The sequence below is a fragment of the Bufo bufo genome, chromosome 5 (assembly GCF_905171765.1).
Source record: "Bufo bufo chromosome 5, aBufBuf1.1, whole genome shotgun sequence".
Taxonomy (NCBI): domain Eukaryota; kingdom Metazoa; phylum Chordata; class Amphibia; order Anura; family Bufonidae; genus Bufo; species Bufo bufo.
This window is the reverse complement of record NC_053393.1, coordinates 47,902,367-47,918,357: the sequence shown is the minus strand read 5'-3', so window position 1 is coordinate 47,918,357 and position 15,991 is coordinate 47,902,367. Positions and strand designations below refer to the sequence as shown.

General features: G+C 46.2%; 1 protein-coding gene across 2 annotated transcripts in view; it reads left to right on the top strand.

Moving 5' to 3' along the window:
- Positions 1 to 11,455, top strand: part of DSCC1 (DNA replication and sister chromatid cohesion 1) — a 32,139-nt gene extending 20,684 nt beyond the window's left edge. For both annotated transcript variants that reach the window (XM_040432009.1, XM_040432010.1), the window contains exons 8-10: positions 7,406 to 7,560; positions 8,271 to 8,419; positions 11,329 to 11,455. In XM_040432009.1, coding sequence (XP_040287943.1) covers positions 7,406 to 7,560; positions 8,271 to 8,419; positions 11,329 to 11,437 — 413 coding nt within the window. In that variant the 3' untranslated portion in view covers positions 11,438 to 11,455. The remainder of the gene's footprint in view (positions 1 to 7,405; positions 7,561 to 8,270; positions 8,420 to 11,328) is intronic.
- The last annotated feature ends 4,536 nt before the right edge of the window (positions 11,456 to 15,991 follow it).

The window sequence follows — 15,991 nt, the reverse complement described above, 5'->3', positions numbered from 1 at the left end:
AAGTCTGAAGCGTGAATTGACCTGCTGTGCATATCTAAAAAAAAAATTCTCGTACTTTTTTCCATTGGGGGACACAGACCATGGGGTATAGCTTAGATGTATTAGTAGGAGGGACACTATGCAAATGAAAGAGCTCCTCCTCCTCGGGATATACCCCCCGACTCCACCAGGAGGAACTCAGTCTTTGCTTAGTGTCCAGTGAAGGAGGTTGACACGATCACTATCTCTACTCCGGTTTGTTATTTTCTTTCTAGATGGGGACACAGGTCGGCATGGCGCCTTCCTGGTCCCCCGTGGAGTGCCCGCCGCCGTCCTTGGACGCTGCCTGGCTGCCTCCATTGCCCCCCAAAGAAGACAAGTGGATCCGGGCTCGACCTGCAGCTCCGGTATCCCACCAGCCTCTGGGTCACCTGCTGCCACCCTCCACCAGAGCACTGCACTCCTGGGCAAGGAGTCAGAAGCCTGAAGAGGTGCATCCCTGCTGGTCCTGGAGTCGAGGGAGAAGATCTGCAGGAGCAGATAAGTATTACCTGCATCCCTGCCTTAATTTCCGGCTCGGACCAGGTCATGGAGCGGGACCCCTCGCCTAAGCTCTCCACCATGGTGGCTGACTTAGTGGCGACTGTCCGAGACACCTTTTATTCTCCAAGGGGATTCTCCTCCTTTCACTGGTCAGGAGTTCCCCCCTTTTTCCGTCCAGGGAGTCGGAAACTGCCGTGTTCCCGGTCCATGAGGGATTTTTCCGCGGTCATATCCAGGGCCTAGGGTCGTCTTAATAAGGTTCTCGACCACCCAGCGCATGAATATACTTTATCCTTTCCCTGCTGACGGCGAGGAGAGGTGTCTCCTCCCCCTAAGGTGGATCCTCCGGTGGCCGGATTAGCCAATTATATGGCCCTCCCTGTCTTGGACAGTTCCTCTTTGCAGGATGCTGTAGACAGACGCATAGACTCTCTTTCCAGGTCCTTTTTTCACTAGCAGGCGCGTCCCTGCGACCTACCTTTCACCCAGCAGGGGTAGCCAGTGCTCTCTCGGTGTGGTTACAGCGCCACCACCAGGAACTGGCGGAACTAGATGCGGCTACTGACACACTGGTGTTGATTCTCCAGATGTCTCAGGCTTCTAAGATTCTTTGCGAGGCTTCTAGGGACATTGTTTCCCTCTTTGCCCGCAGGCTGGCCATCTCTGTCACTCAGCGCGAAGAGATCTGATTAAAGGTGTGGGACGCCGACGCCTCCACCAAGCGTTCCCTCGCTAATCTCCCCTTTGGGGTTTCCAGACCTTATGGGGATCAGCTAGACGAGTTCATCTCTGCATGCCTTTTGCTGTTTCTCATCTGGTAGGCCGTCGCCTGCTTCCTCCGCCGGGGGTCTCAGGTCGTCCGCAAAAAGGCCTTCCTTTAAACCAGCCTTCCCGACACTAGAGGGCCCAGTCAGCTCGCCCTGCTGCTCCTAAGCCTCTCTGCATGTCCCGATCGCGGAATCTCACCAACGATTCCTGCGCTTCGCCATTAGGGGTCGACACTGTCAGTTTGTCGCCCTTCCTTCGGGTTGGCGACCACCCCTCGGGTCCTTACCAAGGTCCTGGACCGCTCATGGCGCTTCTTCGTACAAGGGGCATTCCTTTGCTGCCCTATCGGGACGATGTCCGGATAAAGGCCCCCTCTCTACCGCAGGCCGAGGACAGCATCCGGATCACTGTTCAGACTCTGGAACAGTTCGGCTGGCTGATAAGTTTCCCAAACTCCTGCCTCTTCCCGTCCCAGAAGCTCTCCTTTCGGGGGATGATTTTGGACACCTCGGCCGCCAGAGTATTCTGCCATCCTTCAAGTCCTCCCAGATCCAGGGGGCAGTGTCGAATCTGCTGCACTCCCCGTGCCTCTCCATACGGGAATACCTGCAGGTCCTGGGTCTTATGGTAGCCTCTTTCGAGGCCGTTCCATATGCCCAGTTTCACACTTGCCTGGCGCAACAGGAGATCCTTTACCTCTGGGACAAGACCTCTCGGGGTCTGGACGATAGCGTCTGCTTGTCTCAGCGGGTTCGGGCAGCTCTCCCTTGGTGGCTGTCCCCGATAAACCTGAGGTCGGGGAGATCCTTTCTCCCATGCTCCTGGACGATCATCACCACCGATGCCAGCCTCCTGGGTTGGGGCGGCGTTCTCCAGTCTCGCACGGTTCAAGGGATTTGGTCGGCGGCAGAGTCTCACCTTCCAATCAACATTCTGGAACTGAGGGCGATTTTCCGCTCTCTCTCTCTCTCTCTCTCTCTCTCTCTCTCTCTCTGACTCTCTCTCTCTCTCCCATTGGACCCCTCTCCTTGCGGGCCTCCCAGTGAGGATTCAATCGGACAATGCCACGGCCGTGGCCTACATCAACCATCAGGTCGGGACCCGCAGCCGGATGGTGATGCAGGAGGTGACGAGAATTCTGACGTGGGCGGAGACGCACGTTCCGGTGTTGTCAGCAGTTTACATTCCAGGAGTGGACAACTGGACAGCGGACTTTCTAAGCCGCAACAAGGTGGATCCAGGCGAGTGGTCTCTGCATCCAGAAGTGTTCAAAGAAATCTGCCACAGATGGGGCCGTCCGGATGTGGACTTAATGGCGTCCAGGTTCAACAACAAGCTCCTAGTGTTCCTGGCTTGTGCCCGAGATCCGAAGGCGTATGGATGGACGCGCAGGTGTCTCCGTGGCAGGACTTCAGCCTCCTCTATCTTCTCCTCTCCTACCAAAGGTTCTACGCAAGATCGAGGCGGAAGGGATCCCGACCGTTCTCATCGCCCCGGAGTGGTTTTTGGACGTGGCTCGGATGCTGGCGGACGCCCCATGGCCTCTTTCCGACGGACAGCACCTGCTGTCTCAGGGCCCGCTCTTCCACCAGAATTTACGGTCTCTTCGTTTAACGGTGTGGCTGTTGAAACCGCCATCCTGAAGAAGAGGGGGTTCTCGGATTCAGTGATTAGGACCATGATCAGAGCGAGGAAGTCTTCTTCCTCCCGGATTTACTATCGTACCTGGAAGGCCTTCCTGTCCTTTTGTGAGAGTTCGGGGTTCCCTCCCCTTCGCTTTTCCATCCTGATGGTACTGTCTTTTCTTCAGTCTGAGCTTGAGCAGGGACTGTCGCTTAGTTCCCTGTAAGGTCAGGTTTCGGCGCTGGCCGTCTTTTTTTTTAGAGGTCCCTTGCTCTTATGGGTCCGGTGAAGACCTTTCTTCAGGGGGTGGCACATTCGGTTCCCCCGTATGTTCCCCCTTTGTCTCCTTGGGATCTCAATTTCGTCCTGCGCGCTCTGCAGTCGGCCCCCTTCGAGCCTTTGAGGGAGGTCTCTCTGACGGTTCTCACCTGGAAAGTGGTCTTCCTTGTGACCATAACTTCTAATACAGCTACATAGCGTAGTGATTAAAGTTCTGGGATATGATGCAGAAGCTGTGAGTTCAAATCCCATCACAAGCTTTTAAATCAGACTGGTGTCGGAGCTGGCCGCTCTTTCCTGTCAGGAGCCTTTCTGGCTTTTCCACCAGGATAAGGTTGTGCTCCGTCCGGTCCCCTCCTTTTTGCCCAAGGTGGTCTCCCCCTTCCACCTTAATGAGGATCTTGTCCTGCCTTCCTTTTGCCCTTCTCCGGCTAACCCCAAGGAACGTACTCTGCATTCCCTAGATGTCGTACGGGCCCTGAAGGTGTATCTCGCGGCTACTGCTTCCGTCCGCCGTTCATGGCGCTCTGGATCTGCTCGGCTATTTCCGCGGCTTATCGCGCTTGTGGTAGAGTTCCCCCGGCTAGGATTACCGCTCACTCCACTAGGGCGGTGGGGGCTTCCTGGGCAAGACGCAATCGTGCCTCTGCGTCTCAGCTGTGTAAGGTGGCCACCTGGTCGTCCTTACATACCTTTACAAATTTTTATCAGTTGCATTCACTGGCTTCGGCTGATGCGGTCTTTGGCCGCAGGGTTTTGCAGGCTGTGGTTCCTGTTTGACCGTTGGACGTTCCTCCTGGCGGTGCTGATATTTTTTCCCACCCCATGGACTGCTTTAGGACGTCCCATGGTCTGTGTCCCCCAATGGAAAAAAGTACGAGAAAAGGAGATTTTTGTGAAACTCGCCTGTAAAATCTTTTTCTCGTCTTTTCCATTGGGGGACACAGCTCCCACCCATTCTGCCTGTTGCAGGAGGGGTCTTCAATTCAGTTTCTGTTTATGGTTGGACCTTATGGCTTGGTCCGATGGCTTCCATTGTTTTTTCTTGCTCCTTCTCCTACTGCTTGTGCAACGCCTGAGTTCCTCCTGGTGGAGCCTGGCGGTATAGCCCGAGGAGGAGGAGCTCTCTTTTGTATTTGCATAGTGTCCCTCCTACTAATACCTCTAAGCTATACCCATGGTCTGTGTCCCCCTATGGAAAAGACGAGAAAAAGATTTTACAGGTGAGTTTCACAAAAATCTCCTTATACTGTCGATTTCTGCTGTGGAGTTCACCCTTTCCAGTGCACAGAGTAAAATCCATTGATATTCCATAGTAAAATCTGCTACAAATCTGCACGCAGCATATGTGGATTTTGCCACTGCAGAAAATTAGCCTTGTGTGGCCATAGCCTAAGGCACATGACAGTGAAAAAAACCGTCTGTTAAAAACGGATAAACTGTCCATTTGTAACGGATGTTTTTTTCACCAATGCCTTTCTGAGTTACGGACATAAAATGGACCCATTCAATTGTATGGGGGGCAGTCGGTTAGTGAAAAACAGACAAGGTATAACATGTTGTATTTTTTGATGTCCGTTATTCACTGGCCATCAAAAAAACTGCCGTGTGAATAACCCCATAGACTACCATTGGTTTTAAAACAGACATGTGATGGCCGTTAAAAAAAAATCCATCACATGTCCGTTTTTTACTGTTGTGTGCATGTAGCCTGAAAGTACAGTAAGTTTGTAAAAACCGTACTGGAGACGAGCACGTTGTTACCTCAGGTTGTATTACATTTCTTTGATATGTCACGTATAACAGAAGATGAATTTTCAGTTGCAATCATTTAAGAAAAATGCTCTGGAGTATAATACAGGATGTAACTCAGGATAAGTACAGGATAAGTAATGTATGTACACAGTGACTGCACCAGCAGAATAGGGAGTGCAGCTCTGGAAAATAATAAAAGCTGTGATATGATAGGCATAATGTATGTACTCTGTGACTCAACTTCCCATGTGCATTTTCCTAAACTGTAAGGCTGGGTTCACACGAGCGGATGCCGTGCGTGGCATCCGCTCCGTGAAAGAGTGCCAAGACCCGATGCAGACCGCAGAGGCACTGAGCATTAACATGACTGATAATGCTCCGTGCCTCTCTGTGACCTCTTTACTATGAAATCACAGTGACAACTTTATCTCTCTGTGATTTCGTAGTAAAGAGGTCACAGAGAGGCACGGAGCATTATCAGTCATGTTAATGCTCCGTGCCTCTGCACTCTGCATCGGGTCTTGGCACTCTTTCACGGAGCGGATGCCACGCACGGCATCCGCTCGTGTGAACCCAGCCTAAGAGTTTTGAATGTTAAACATGTTCATTAGCTGTGCAATACAGCTGACACCTAGTCACTATGACTGGGAGTGGTGATAACTCCAGTACAGGGTTAACCCTTCAGATGCTGCTATCAATAGCAATGTGGCATCTGAGGGGTTAGACAGGGGTAAGGGGCTCCCTCAGTTCTCCAATCAGAGACTGCAGGTTTCCGATCCTTTGCAATAGCAGCCCGGGGCTTTGTGAAGGCTCCCAGGCCTGCCATAGCAAACTGGATGTTAAACACCAACCCAAATTTTTTTTTTTTAATTCTGCCATGTTTTTTTGGGATTGTTTTTAACAGCGTTCAGTGTGCACTAAAAAGACGTGATGAGATTAATCTGTGGGTCAGTACGATTACAGCAATACCAACTTCATACACTTTGTTTTACTACCTTTTAAATAATAAAAACCTTTGAAACAAAATGTTGGATCCCTTATGGGTTTGTACCAACTTTAGGCTACTTTCACACTAGCGTTCTTGCTGGATCTGTCATGGATCAGCAAAAACGCTTCAGTTCTGATATTACAACCGGCTGCATCCGTTTTGATCGGATTCGGTTGTATTATCTCTAAAATAGCATTAGTATATGCTCCTTGTGACTTACGAATATGGGGATATTTTATTTTTATGAATTTCATCCAACAAATAATTTGTTTCCCCTTTTTACAATTACATTACATTGTATGATGGGTTAAATGGTGCCATTAAAATGTCTAACTTGCCCTGGCCTCCTCTGGCTATGTGAACAAAAAAATAAAAAAACATATGGCTTTTTGAAGGCAGGGAGGGAAAAATGGGTCCTTAAAGGGAACCTGTCACTGGGATTTTGTGTATAGAGCTGGGGACATGGGTTGCTAGATGGCCGCTAGTACATCCGCAATACCCAGTCCCCATAGCTCTGTGTGCTTTTATTGTGTAAAAAACCCGATTTGATACATATGCAAATTAACATAAAAGAGTCATATCTTTACTTGTGTGACCAGAGAAGAGTCATATTTTCAAGCTCTGACTCATCTCAGGTTAATTTGCATATGTATCAAATTGTTTTTTATACACAATAAAAGCACACAGAGCTATGGGGACTGGGTATTGCGGATGTGCTAGCGGCCATCTAGCAAACCATGTCCTCAGCTCTATACCCAAAATCCCGGTGACAGGTTCCCTTTAATGTGTCCTTTCATGCATTTCCCAAGTAGTAACAATTCTGGAGCATCTATTCGTATGTCTGTATGGTGTGCCATTCCTTTATTATTCCTGCTAGAAGTTATGAATGAATTGCTAGCAGCCTGCAGTAAGGATATAGAGGGGAGGTAACCAGTTGGGGGTGTGTCCCTGCACAGACTCACTCTATCCAATCAGTGCTGCCATTTTCAGACTATGTAGGTACACCCCCCAACTGGTTACCTCCCCTCTGTACCCTTACTGCAGACTGCTAGCAATTCATTCATAACTTCTAGTAGAAATAATAAAGGAACAGTACAACATACAGACATAAGAATAGAGGCTCCAGAATTGTTATTACATGGGGAATGCATGAAGCTATTAAAACAGGCCTGTCAGGAGAGGGGACAGGTCCTCTTTAAGGGGTTGATATGTTGGCTCGGTTCTTTTGGTGGGGTTCTGGGTTCAAATCCAATCGAGGACAACATTTGCCTGAAGTTTGAATGTTCTCTGCTTTTCCTTCTGGGTTTTTGGGTTTTCTCTTATACGCATATGGATGAGAAATTGGTCTGAGATACCGAAATTCCAGTTATTAAAAAATAAATGAACACTTTAGACAGGCAGGATATGAGAAATCTTAAAATCTGGGGATTCTAAAGTGTTCAGTCATGTCTCTTGTTTTCATATTTTCAGAAGAAGTTTTCTTTGCATTAGATGAAGATAAAATCTGCAGGGCCACCGCTCAGATGCTGCTCCAGAACGCTGTGAAATTTAATCTTTCGGAGTTTAAGGAAGTCTGGCAGCAGAGTGTTCCTGAAGGCATGACCTCCAGGCTGGATCAGCTAAAAGTAAGCCCGTATTGTCTTTTATTACTATGATGGATTTTTTTTTTTTATTGGTGCAGTAACATTGTTTTCCCTTGTGGTGGCGCTGCATTCAGTATAACTTGTAATTTATACATTTAAATTCCTGCTTATTCTGGGCTTTAAAGTCAAGTAGGCGGCTCCATCAGTTATTGACAGCCTGACCTCTATGGGTATGTATACAGAGATAGCTGTCAGTCACCGATGGGACCTCAAAGCTCAGAAAAGGAAGAATTTAAGAGTATAAATTTCAAGTTTTACTGAATCTTTTCCCATTTTACTACGGGGGAGATTTATCATTCCATTTATGCCTGAAAAGTGGCGTTAAAAATTCGCAGGTGCGACTCCTTTTTCGCCATCCTTGCCACTTTTCTAAAAAGGGGTGTGACGGGGGCGTGACCAGACACCAACAAGATTATGTTTATTTACGCCAGTTTTCTGGCGTAAATGGAGAAAGAAATCTACGTCGGCTCTGAGTTATCGTACATTTCTGGTTAGGATAATGGACTCCTCGTCATAAATTAGGCACGTCCTCCGTCAGTGCAGGGGATGTCAAGACCGGCACAAAAAGTCCTGATAAATCTCCCCCCATATAGCAATCTGCTCTGCTCCTCCTGATCTATAACATGCTACTGGCAGATTACACTGCTTTTTCATGGCGACAGTTTCCCTTTAAAGCATCTCTTTTACTTTAGGGACTTGCCTTGGTGGATCGAACCTCCCGACCTGAGACCATCTTTCTTCTGAAGACAGAGGACCTACCCGAAAACACTCAGGAGAGGTTCAACTCACTTTTCACTATGAGAGAGAAGTGGACAGAAGCTGATATTTCACCATATATACAGTAAGTAGTTCTGTGGAAGGGGACGGTGCATCAGCTCAATAGTCCTGGGCAGGAACTCTTATTTAAAGAGATATACCCACCCTGTCCCATCTCACCTCACTTTGCTGGCCACTGCATCCAGGCTGTGAAAGATGGCTGGGTTTACAGAAGCAGTAGAGCCACTGTGCTATGCAGTTTCCATAAGGGTCCATTCGCAAAATGGATCCGTTGCGGAACTGATCCGGACCCATTCATTTTCAATGGGGCCGGAAAAGATGTGGACAGCACACAGTGTGCTATCCAAATCCGCACTTCTGTTCCGCAAAAAATAGAACATGTCCTATTCTTGTCCGCAGACAAGGACAAGAAAATGCATTTCTATTAAAGTGACGGCCATGTGCGGTCCACAAAATGCGGAACACACATGGCCGGTGTCCGTGTTTTGCGGATCCGCAACTTGCGGACGTGTGAATGGACCTTAACCTCCATAGAAGCCATAGGGATTCACTGTAAACCTGGCCACCTATTGCAACTGGGGTGGAACGGGAAACCCCCGTTCTGGAGAGAGAACCCTTTTCCACCTCTGAGACCTGCAGCCCTCAGACATATACAACATATTCTGTGGATATGCTATAATTGGCTGAGATTTTAATACCCCTCCAATTGACAATGTACAACTGAAACATAGCCTGTCCCATTCCGGGAGCAGGGATGGACGATTATACAGCGGTTCCTCTACTGCTACATGATTGGCAATAAGAAGCACAAATGACATTGTACAAAATAACATGAACACATTATCCAATCAATTTAAACATTTACATGGAAAGAAGGATTATAAAGCACTGGATGTAAACAAGACCCATTCACTGACAGCAAGCAAAGATCTCGAACAGGGTGAGAACATTAAATTAGAAAATACTTTTCTAAGTTACAGAACTTTTCATTATAAATAATTTAAAAAGGTTTTCTGGATTATTGTTTTTTTTTTTTTTTTTTCAGATAAGCTTATGTAGTTGCTCACTTTTACATCTTTCTTGTGCTTTTTTCATTTGGGACTCTCCTGACCCATTTTCACCATGTAAACCAGTCCAGACCACGTACATAAGCTCCTCCCACCCAGCCTCTTAAAAAATATAGCAAAAAACACGTAAAAACGCATGTTATTTTGAAGTTTTCATTGCTTTTTTAGTGATGGAAAACCAGAAAATTCTCGGCATGTAGGGGCCCTTAGGGCCAGTTCACATGATTGATTTTGAAAAACACGCTTAAAAAAATCAGCACAGAACCTGTTTTTTTTTTTTTTCCAATGTGTTTTTTAATGCTGTTTTTAACAAATGGTTGTTTACTTCAATACAAAGCTGAATTTTCAGCTTTAGGTTTTTGAAGTGGAGCTACACCAAAAAACACGTGGAGAACGAAAATGCATGGACTTACATGGGGCTGCTATTTCTGCTTCCTATTTATATCAAAATAAAAAAAAAGTAAATGCTGCTTCCCTTTGAAGTGAATGGGAGTCTGTGTTAAGGCATTTTTTGGAGCTGATTTTCAGGCAGAAATGCTCCAAAATCAGCACCCAAAAAACTGAACTGGCCCTAAGGCTGGATTAACACGTGCAGTTTTTTTTTTTTAACTAAAGCCAAGAGTAGATTCACAACTTCTTCTACCAACCATTACATTGTTATTTAGGTGACTGACTTTTCAGTTGTTAGGACCCTGGCGGCCATAGCATTCCCTGAATGTAATGGAGGCCAGTATAGCACCAGTTAATGTGGTATTTAGTGTTAGGTTCACGTCTTACTGAGATCGCCTTGACGTTTGGCAGACGGGCCCAAATAATTTTGTACAAAATGATCTGCCAAGCATCTCAAATTTATTAGCGTAGCATTTGCACCAGAATACTTTCTATTATTTTGGCATTATTGTACTTTATTTGATTTGCAGAGTGCTGTTGCATTGTATATTTTTTTTGCCTCTGGCGGCCATAGTAAACTTTTGGGATTCCACAATTGCATTGCTCAGCATGACTATGGGGTAATAAATGGAGTCTATGCTCTTTGTTTACACCCTTAGGTGCCCTGTCGCTATCATCTGTGGCATCTAATGGGTAAAACGCGGAGGACAGGAGTGATTTTTGATCCTTGACATTACACTTGGCCATGCATGTAAGGACATGGGTGCAGCTCCCGAGCCTGAACATAGGACTTCCTACCTGTGCCAGAAATGTATAGCATTGTGCAGGAAGCTGTTAAAGGGAATCTGTCAGCAGTTTTGTACCTATGACACTGGCTGACCTGTTGCATGTGCGCTTGGCAGCTGAAGGCATCTGTGTTGGTCCCATGTTCATATGTGGCCACATTGCTGAGAAAACTGAAGCTTTAGGGTCCATTCACACGTCCGTGAATGTGTCCGCACACGTTCCGAAATTCTGCGGAACGGGTGCGGACTCATTCATTCTCTATGGGGCCCCGATTTTCCGGTCCGTGGCTTTGGATAAAAATAGAACATCTATTCTTGTCTTCAATTGCGGACAAGAATAGGCAGTTCTATGGGGGTGACGGCCGGGTGTATTGCGGATTCGCAATACACTACGGACGTGTGAATGGACCCTTAATGTATGCATATGAGCCTCTAGGAGCAACGGGGGAGTTGCCGTTACACCTAGAGGCTCTGAATGAAAATGTCATCACTCCTGGTCTTGTCTATTAAAGTGCGGAGGGTGCGTCAGTTGTAGAGAGAGCAGAGCCTCTAGGTGTAGCGGTTACGCCCCCGTTGCTCCTAGAGGCTCATTTGCATACATTAAAGCTTCAGTTTTCTCAATAATGCGAGCACATATGAACATGGGACATTGCTGTAGACTGTAATGTTGCTTTGGCCATTGACTATAAATTTTCTCCGGTTTATGTTCTTACTTTTGGTTTTCATTGCAGGGATCTGTGCGGGGAGAAGCAGACCATTGGAGCCCTGCTGACTAAATATGCACGATCGTCTCTTCAGAATGGCATCAAAGTGTATAATTCAAGGCGACCACTTTCTTAAAGCAATGCTCTCATCCTGTAATACTATAAAATATTTAACTTTTATTTAATATTTTTCTGTGTTTTTTTGTGTTAATATCTATGTGTTGCCTCATCCCTGTGGAAGCAGACATCTTGTTTGGGCTAATACAGATCCATCAGTTCTGTGTCCTGTCGACCTTTGGAGAGCGACTATAAATGTGGATTAACAGCAAAGCGCATCCTTGGTCCTACAGTCCGGTTCTGTGCAACGCTCAATGATAAGAACTTCTGCCCCCCGTTTTATAGATTGGAGGGGGATCTCAGTCAGAACTTGGGCCCCACCGATCAAAACTTCTGGTTTGTCACTATAACATCTTAGGAGCTTGTTAAAATGATAGGTGCCCTTTAACCCCTTAGTGACCAGCCTGTTTTGGGCTTTTATGACCAAGCAATTTTTTTCATTGCATTCCAAGAACCATAACTTTTTTTTATTTTTCCGCAATTATCGTTTATAAGGAGAACTGTGCAGCGCAAAATAGCGACCATCATAAAAAGGTGTATGGGTGGTCACTAACAGGTTAAAGAGGAGCTGCCCCCGCTCCTGACATGTCTATATAGTAACTGCTTGCATTCCCCTTGTAATAATAAGGGCTCATTCAGACGGCCGTATGCTGTCTACAAAAAAAAACGGATTGCATTCTGCATTTTTGTGGACCCATAGACTTCAATGGGGCCACTTCCTGATTTTCACTGACAAGTACAGGACATGTTTTATTTGTTTTGCGGAGCCGTGGAATGAAATAAAAGGGCCCCACATCTAATCCGCAGAATTGCGGATCAGATGCAGAAAGCAGAACACGGCTGTCTGAATGAGCCGTAATTCTGGGGCATCTGTTCTTCTGGCTCTATGTTGTGTACGTCAGAACTAGTAAGGCAGAAAATGGCAGCCGTGTGCGGACCTCAAACTGGAGGCAGCTGAATTCACAGTCCCTGCACCATAGGATGCAGGAGCACGGGCAGATGAGGGTAAAGACACATGTAGCCGCAATGAATAGATCCTTAGGGGTTTTCCCAATCCCTGAATATTGAAGAATTATATCCAAGACAGGTCATCGACTTCTGATTGGTAGGGACCGGGCACTCCCACAATCAGCTGTTTTCGGGAGCTGTTTGCTCCGGATTCAACACAGCGGACGAAGCCAGAAAGCTCAATCTGATCGTGCTGCGTAACCTCATATATGTGTATATATATATATATATATATAACCACAACGTCACGCCCACTACATAGTGCATGGAGCTTTCTGCTTCTGGCTCAGTCCGCTGTATTGTTTCCAGCAACTGATCGGAGACGGCGTCACTTACCGATCTGATATTGATGACCTTACCCTGGGCAGCTTGTTTGATGGGAAGGGCAAAAGTGCACAGGAATGCTACTCCCAAGATACAATAGGAGCGCATTCGCACTTGAAGGTGCTACTCCCTCAAGCATATAGTACAGAAAAAAAGATATAAAAAAAATTAAAATGTCCTGCACGATGTAATAAATAAATATGTGGATGTCGCTGGCGACAAAAAAAGATAAGTGCACTAACAAAATAGATGCAAGCATTATATATGGACTAAGCCCTCACTCTGATGTAATAAAATCTGAAACTCTTAGCCAATATATTTTGATCAAAACACATCTGTGCCCGCCTACCCAGCGCCAAGGAGGTCTCGGGTCAGGCAGGTCCTACGCTAAACCTACCTATGCCATTGGGCATCTATGTTCAGGAGCGCAGACTCTGCACATATGGTGTGCTGCTCCTAGTCACCTCCATGTGCATCCAGCAACCAATGAGAGACTAGAAAATTGCTTTAAAGGGGTTCTCCAGGAATGAAGAGTTTTGGACTAGTGCCCGCAGCCTGCTTCTCTAAACAGAAGATTCATACCTCCTCCCACGCCGCTCCAGTAATCTGCGCTGCCTCCTACATGTTCTGGTCCTCTCGTGGTGTTCTCATCTGGCGCCGCGTGGTCACATGCTCTACTGCAGCCAATCACTAGTGCTGCTTGTGGCCACGTCAAGGATGAAGCCAGTCATTGGCTGCAGCGGAGTATGTGACCATGCCCATACAGCGCCGGATGTCAACACTGCGGAGACCGGAACATTGAGGCAACAGGAAGCAGGTAAGTATGAATCTTCTGATTAGAGGGGCACTTGCTAAAAACTCATTATTCTCAGAGAACCCCTTTAAAGGTAGCACAGTTTTGCAGGTAAACAGCAATTTTAGCTACAAAACAGTGCGCCCGTTAATAATTTCGGTGCAGTTTGTGGATGCTACGTGTCACCCTGAAAAGGCACTAACTTGTTCCAAGACGACTTACTCCATATTTAATTTGAAGTTTAGGGCTCCGCAGCCGCATAGAGCTGCTGTAAAGGCATTAGAAGCAGCACAAAGTGTAGTCATTACGGATCTAAAAATACATTCATTTGCCTTTCATAGTGGATATGACATTGGTGTGGATATGGACTGACTACATGTATAGGATGGCCTCCATAAAACCTCTCGCTCAGCTGAACTGATGTGTGTTCTGCCATTAGAGGGGGCGCTAAGTAGCTGCCGGTTATCTACCATAGGAATCTTCCAGGGAAACAAAGGATCACGCACGTTGGAATCCATGGAGTCGTGTTGGAAGCTTGCAATGAATACAGAGGGATCAGCCATGCATGGCGGCTATAGTCTAATGCCTGAATACAACATTTAAAAAAAAATAAAAAATTTTTGGGGGGGATTTATTATGCGACTTGTACAAATTTTCTGGCATGAAAAATCCCAGATTTTGGCACACACTGCCAAACTTTGACTTTAAAAAAAAAAAATACGCCTCTCTCGACACTTTGAAAAAAATAATCAGTGAGAATGTGGAAACTTGAGGCCCCGCACACATACTACTTATGATAGATTTCCTTTCCTAGTGCATGGAAAATAACAAGGTGTGCTAAACTCATCAAAGGGAATCTGTCACCCTAAATTTGGACCATTATCTACAGTAATACATGAGTAGTCCTGCAGATACGGAGTCCAGATCACTATTCTGTATTTTTCTACTGCTCCTGGTTCTTCCGGTGTCCGCGCTCAGAGCTGTGTTGAAATACACTGTCAGGACTGCTGTGCATGCGCACAAGTCCTCTCCATTGTGTTAGAACAGCACAGCAGTCCTGACTGTATTTCAGTGCAGCTTTGAACGCTGACAACGGGAGAACCGGGGTCAGAAGGAAAATAAAATAGTCGTCTAGAGTTCATATCTGCAGGACTACTCATTATTACTGTAGAAGATGCTCCAAAATTAGAATGACAGGTTCCCGTAAAGTGGCATTTGAGTTCCATCCTGGGGCTCAATACCGGAAAAAAACTGATCAGTTTTAGGCTACATGCACACGACCGTATGTGTTTTGCGGTTCGCAAATTGCGTATCTGCAAAAAAAAAAAAAAAAAAAGGATTACATCCGCATGCCATCTGTTTTTTTTTGTGGATCCATTGTAAAAATGCCTAAAACGGCCAAGAATAGGACATGTTATATTTTTTTGCAGGGCTACGGAACGGACATACTGATGCGGATAGCACACAGTGTGCTGTCGGCAGTTTTTGAATGAATGGGTCAACATCCTATCTGCAAAAAAAACTTAACGGACAAGGAAACAAAATACGTTTGTGTGCATGAGGCCTTATCCTAATGCATTCTGAATGGAGAGCAATCCGTTCAGTATGCATCAGGATGTCTTCAGTCACTGTACGGTTTTTGGACGGGAAAAATACCGTCCAAAATGCCGGCCCTAAGTGTTCTGGAAAAACGGATCCAGTTTTTCGGTCTGTGCATGCACAGACCTTTAAAAATGTGATAAAAGATAAATACCGGATCTGTTTTTCCAGATGACAACCGGACAGATGGATCCGGTATTGCAATGCATTTGTGAGACTGATCCGCATACGGATCTGTCTACAAATGGTATCCGTTTGCATGCACATTGCCGGAATCCAGCAACCCTAGTGTGAAAGTACCCTAGGCCTCTTTCACATGGGCGTCACGTTTTGGCTCCGGAGGCGTCCCGGGTGCATTGCGGCAAACCCGCGCAAGTAGGTACACGATTGCAGTCAGTTTTGACTGCGATTGCGTTCCATTGTTCAGTTTTTATCGTGCGGTTGCAATGCATTTTGCACGCGTGTGATAAAAAACTGAATGTGGTACCCAGACCCGAACCTGGACTTCTTCACTGAAGTTAAGGTTTGGGTTCAAGGTTGTGTAGATTTTATTATTTTCCCTTATAACATGGTTATAAGGGAAAATAATAGCATTCTGAATACAGAATGCATAGTACAATAGGGCTGGAGGGGTTAAAAAAAAAAATCTAAAATAATTTAACTCTCCTTAATCCACTTGTTCGCGCAGCCCGGCTTCTCTTCTGTCTTCATCTTTGAGGAATAGGACCTTTGATGACGTCACTGCGCTCATCACATGATCTTTTACCATGGTGATGGATCATGTGACGGACCATGTGATGAACGTAGTGACGTCACCACAGGTCCTTTTCCTGTGCACAGCAAAGATGA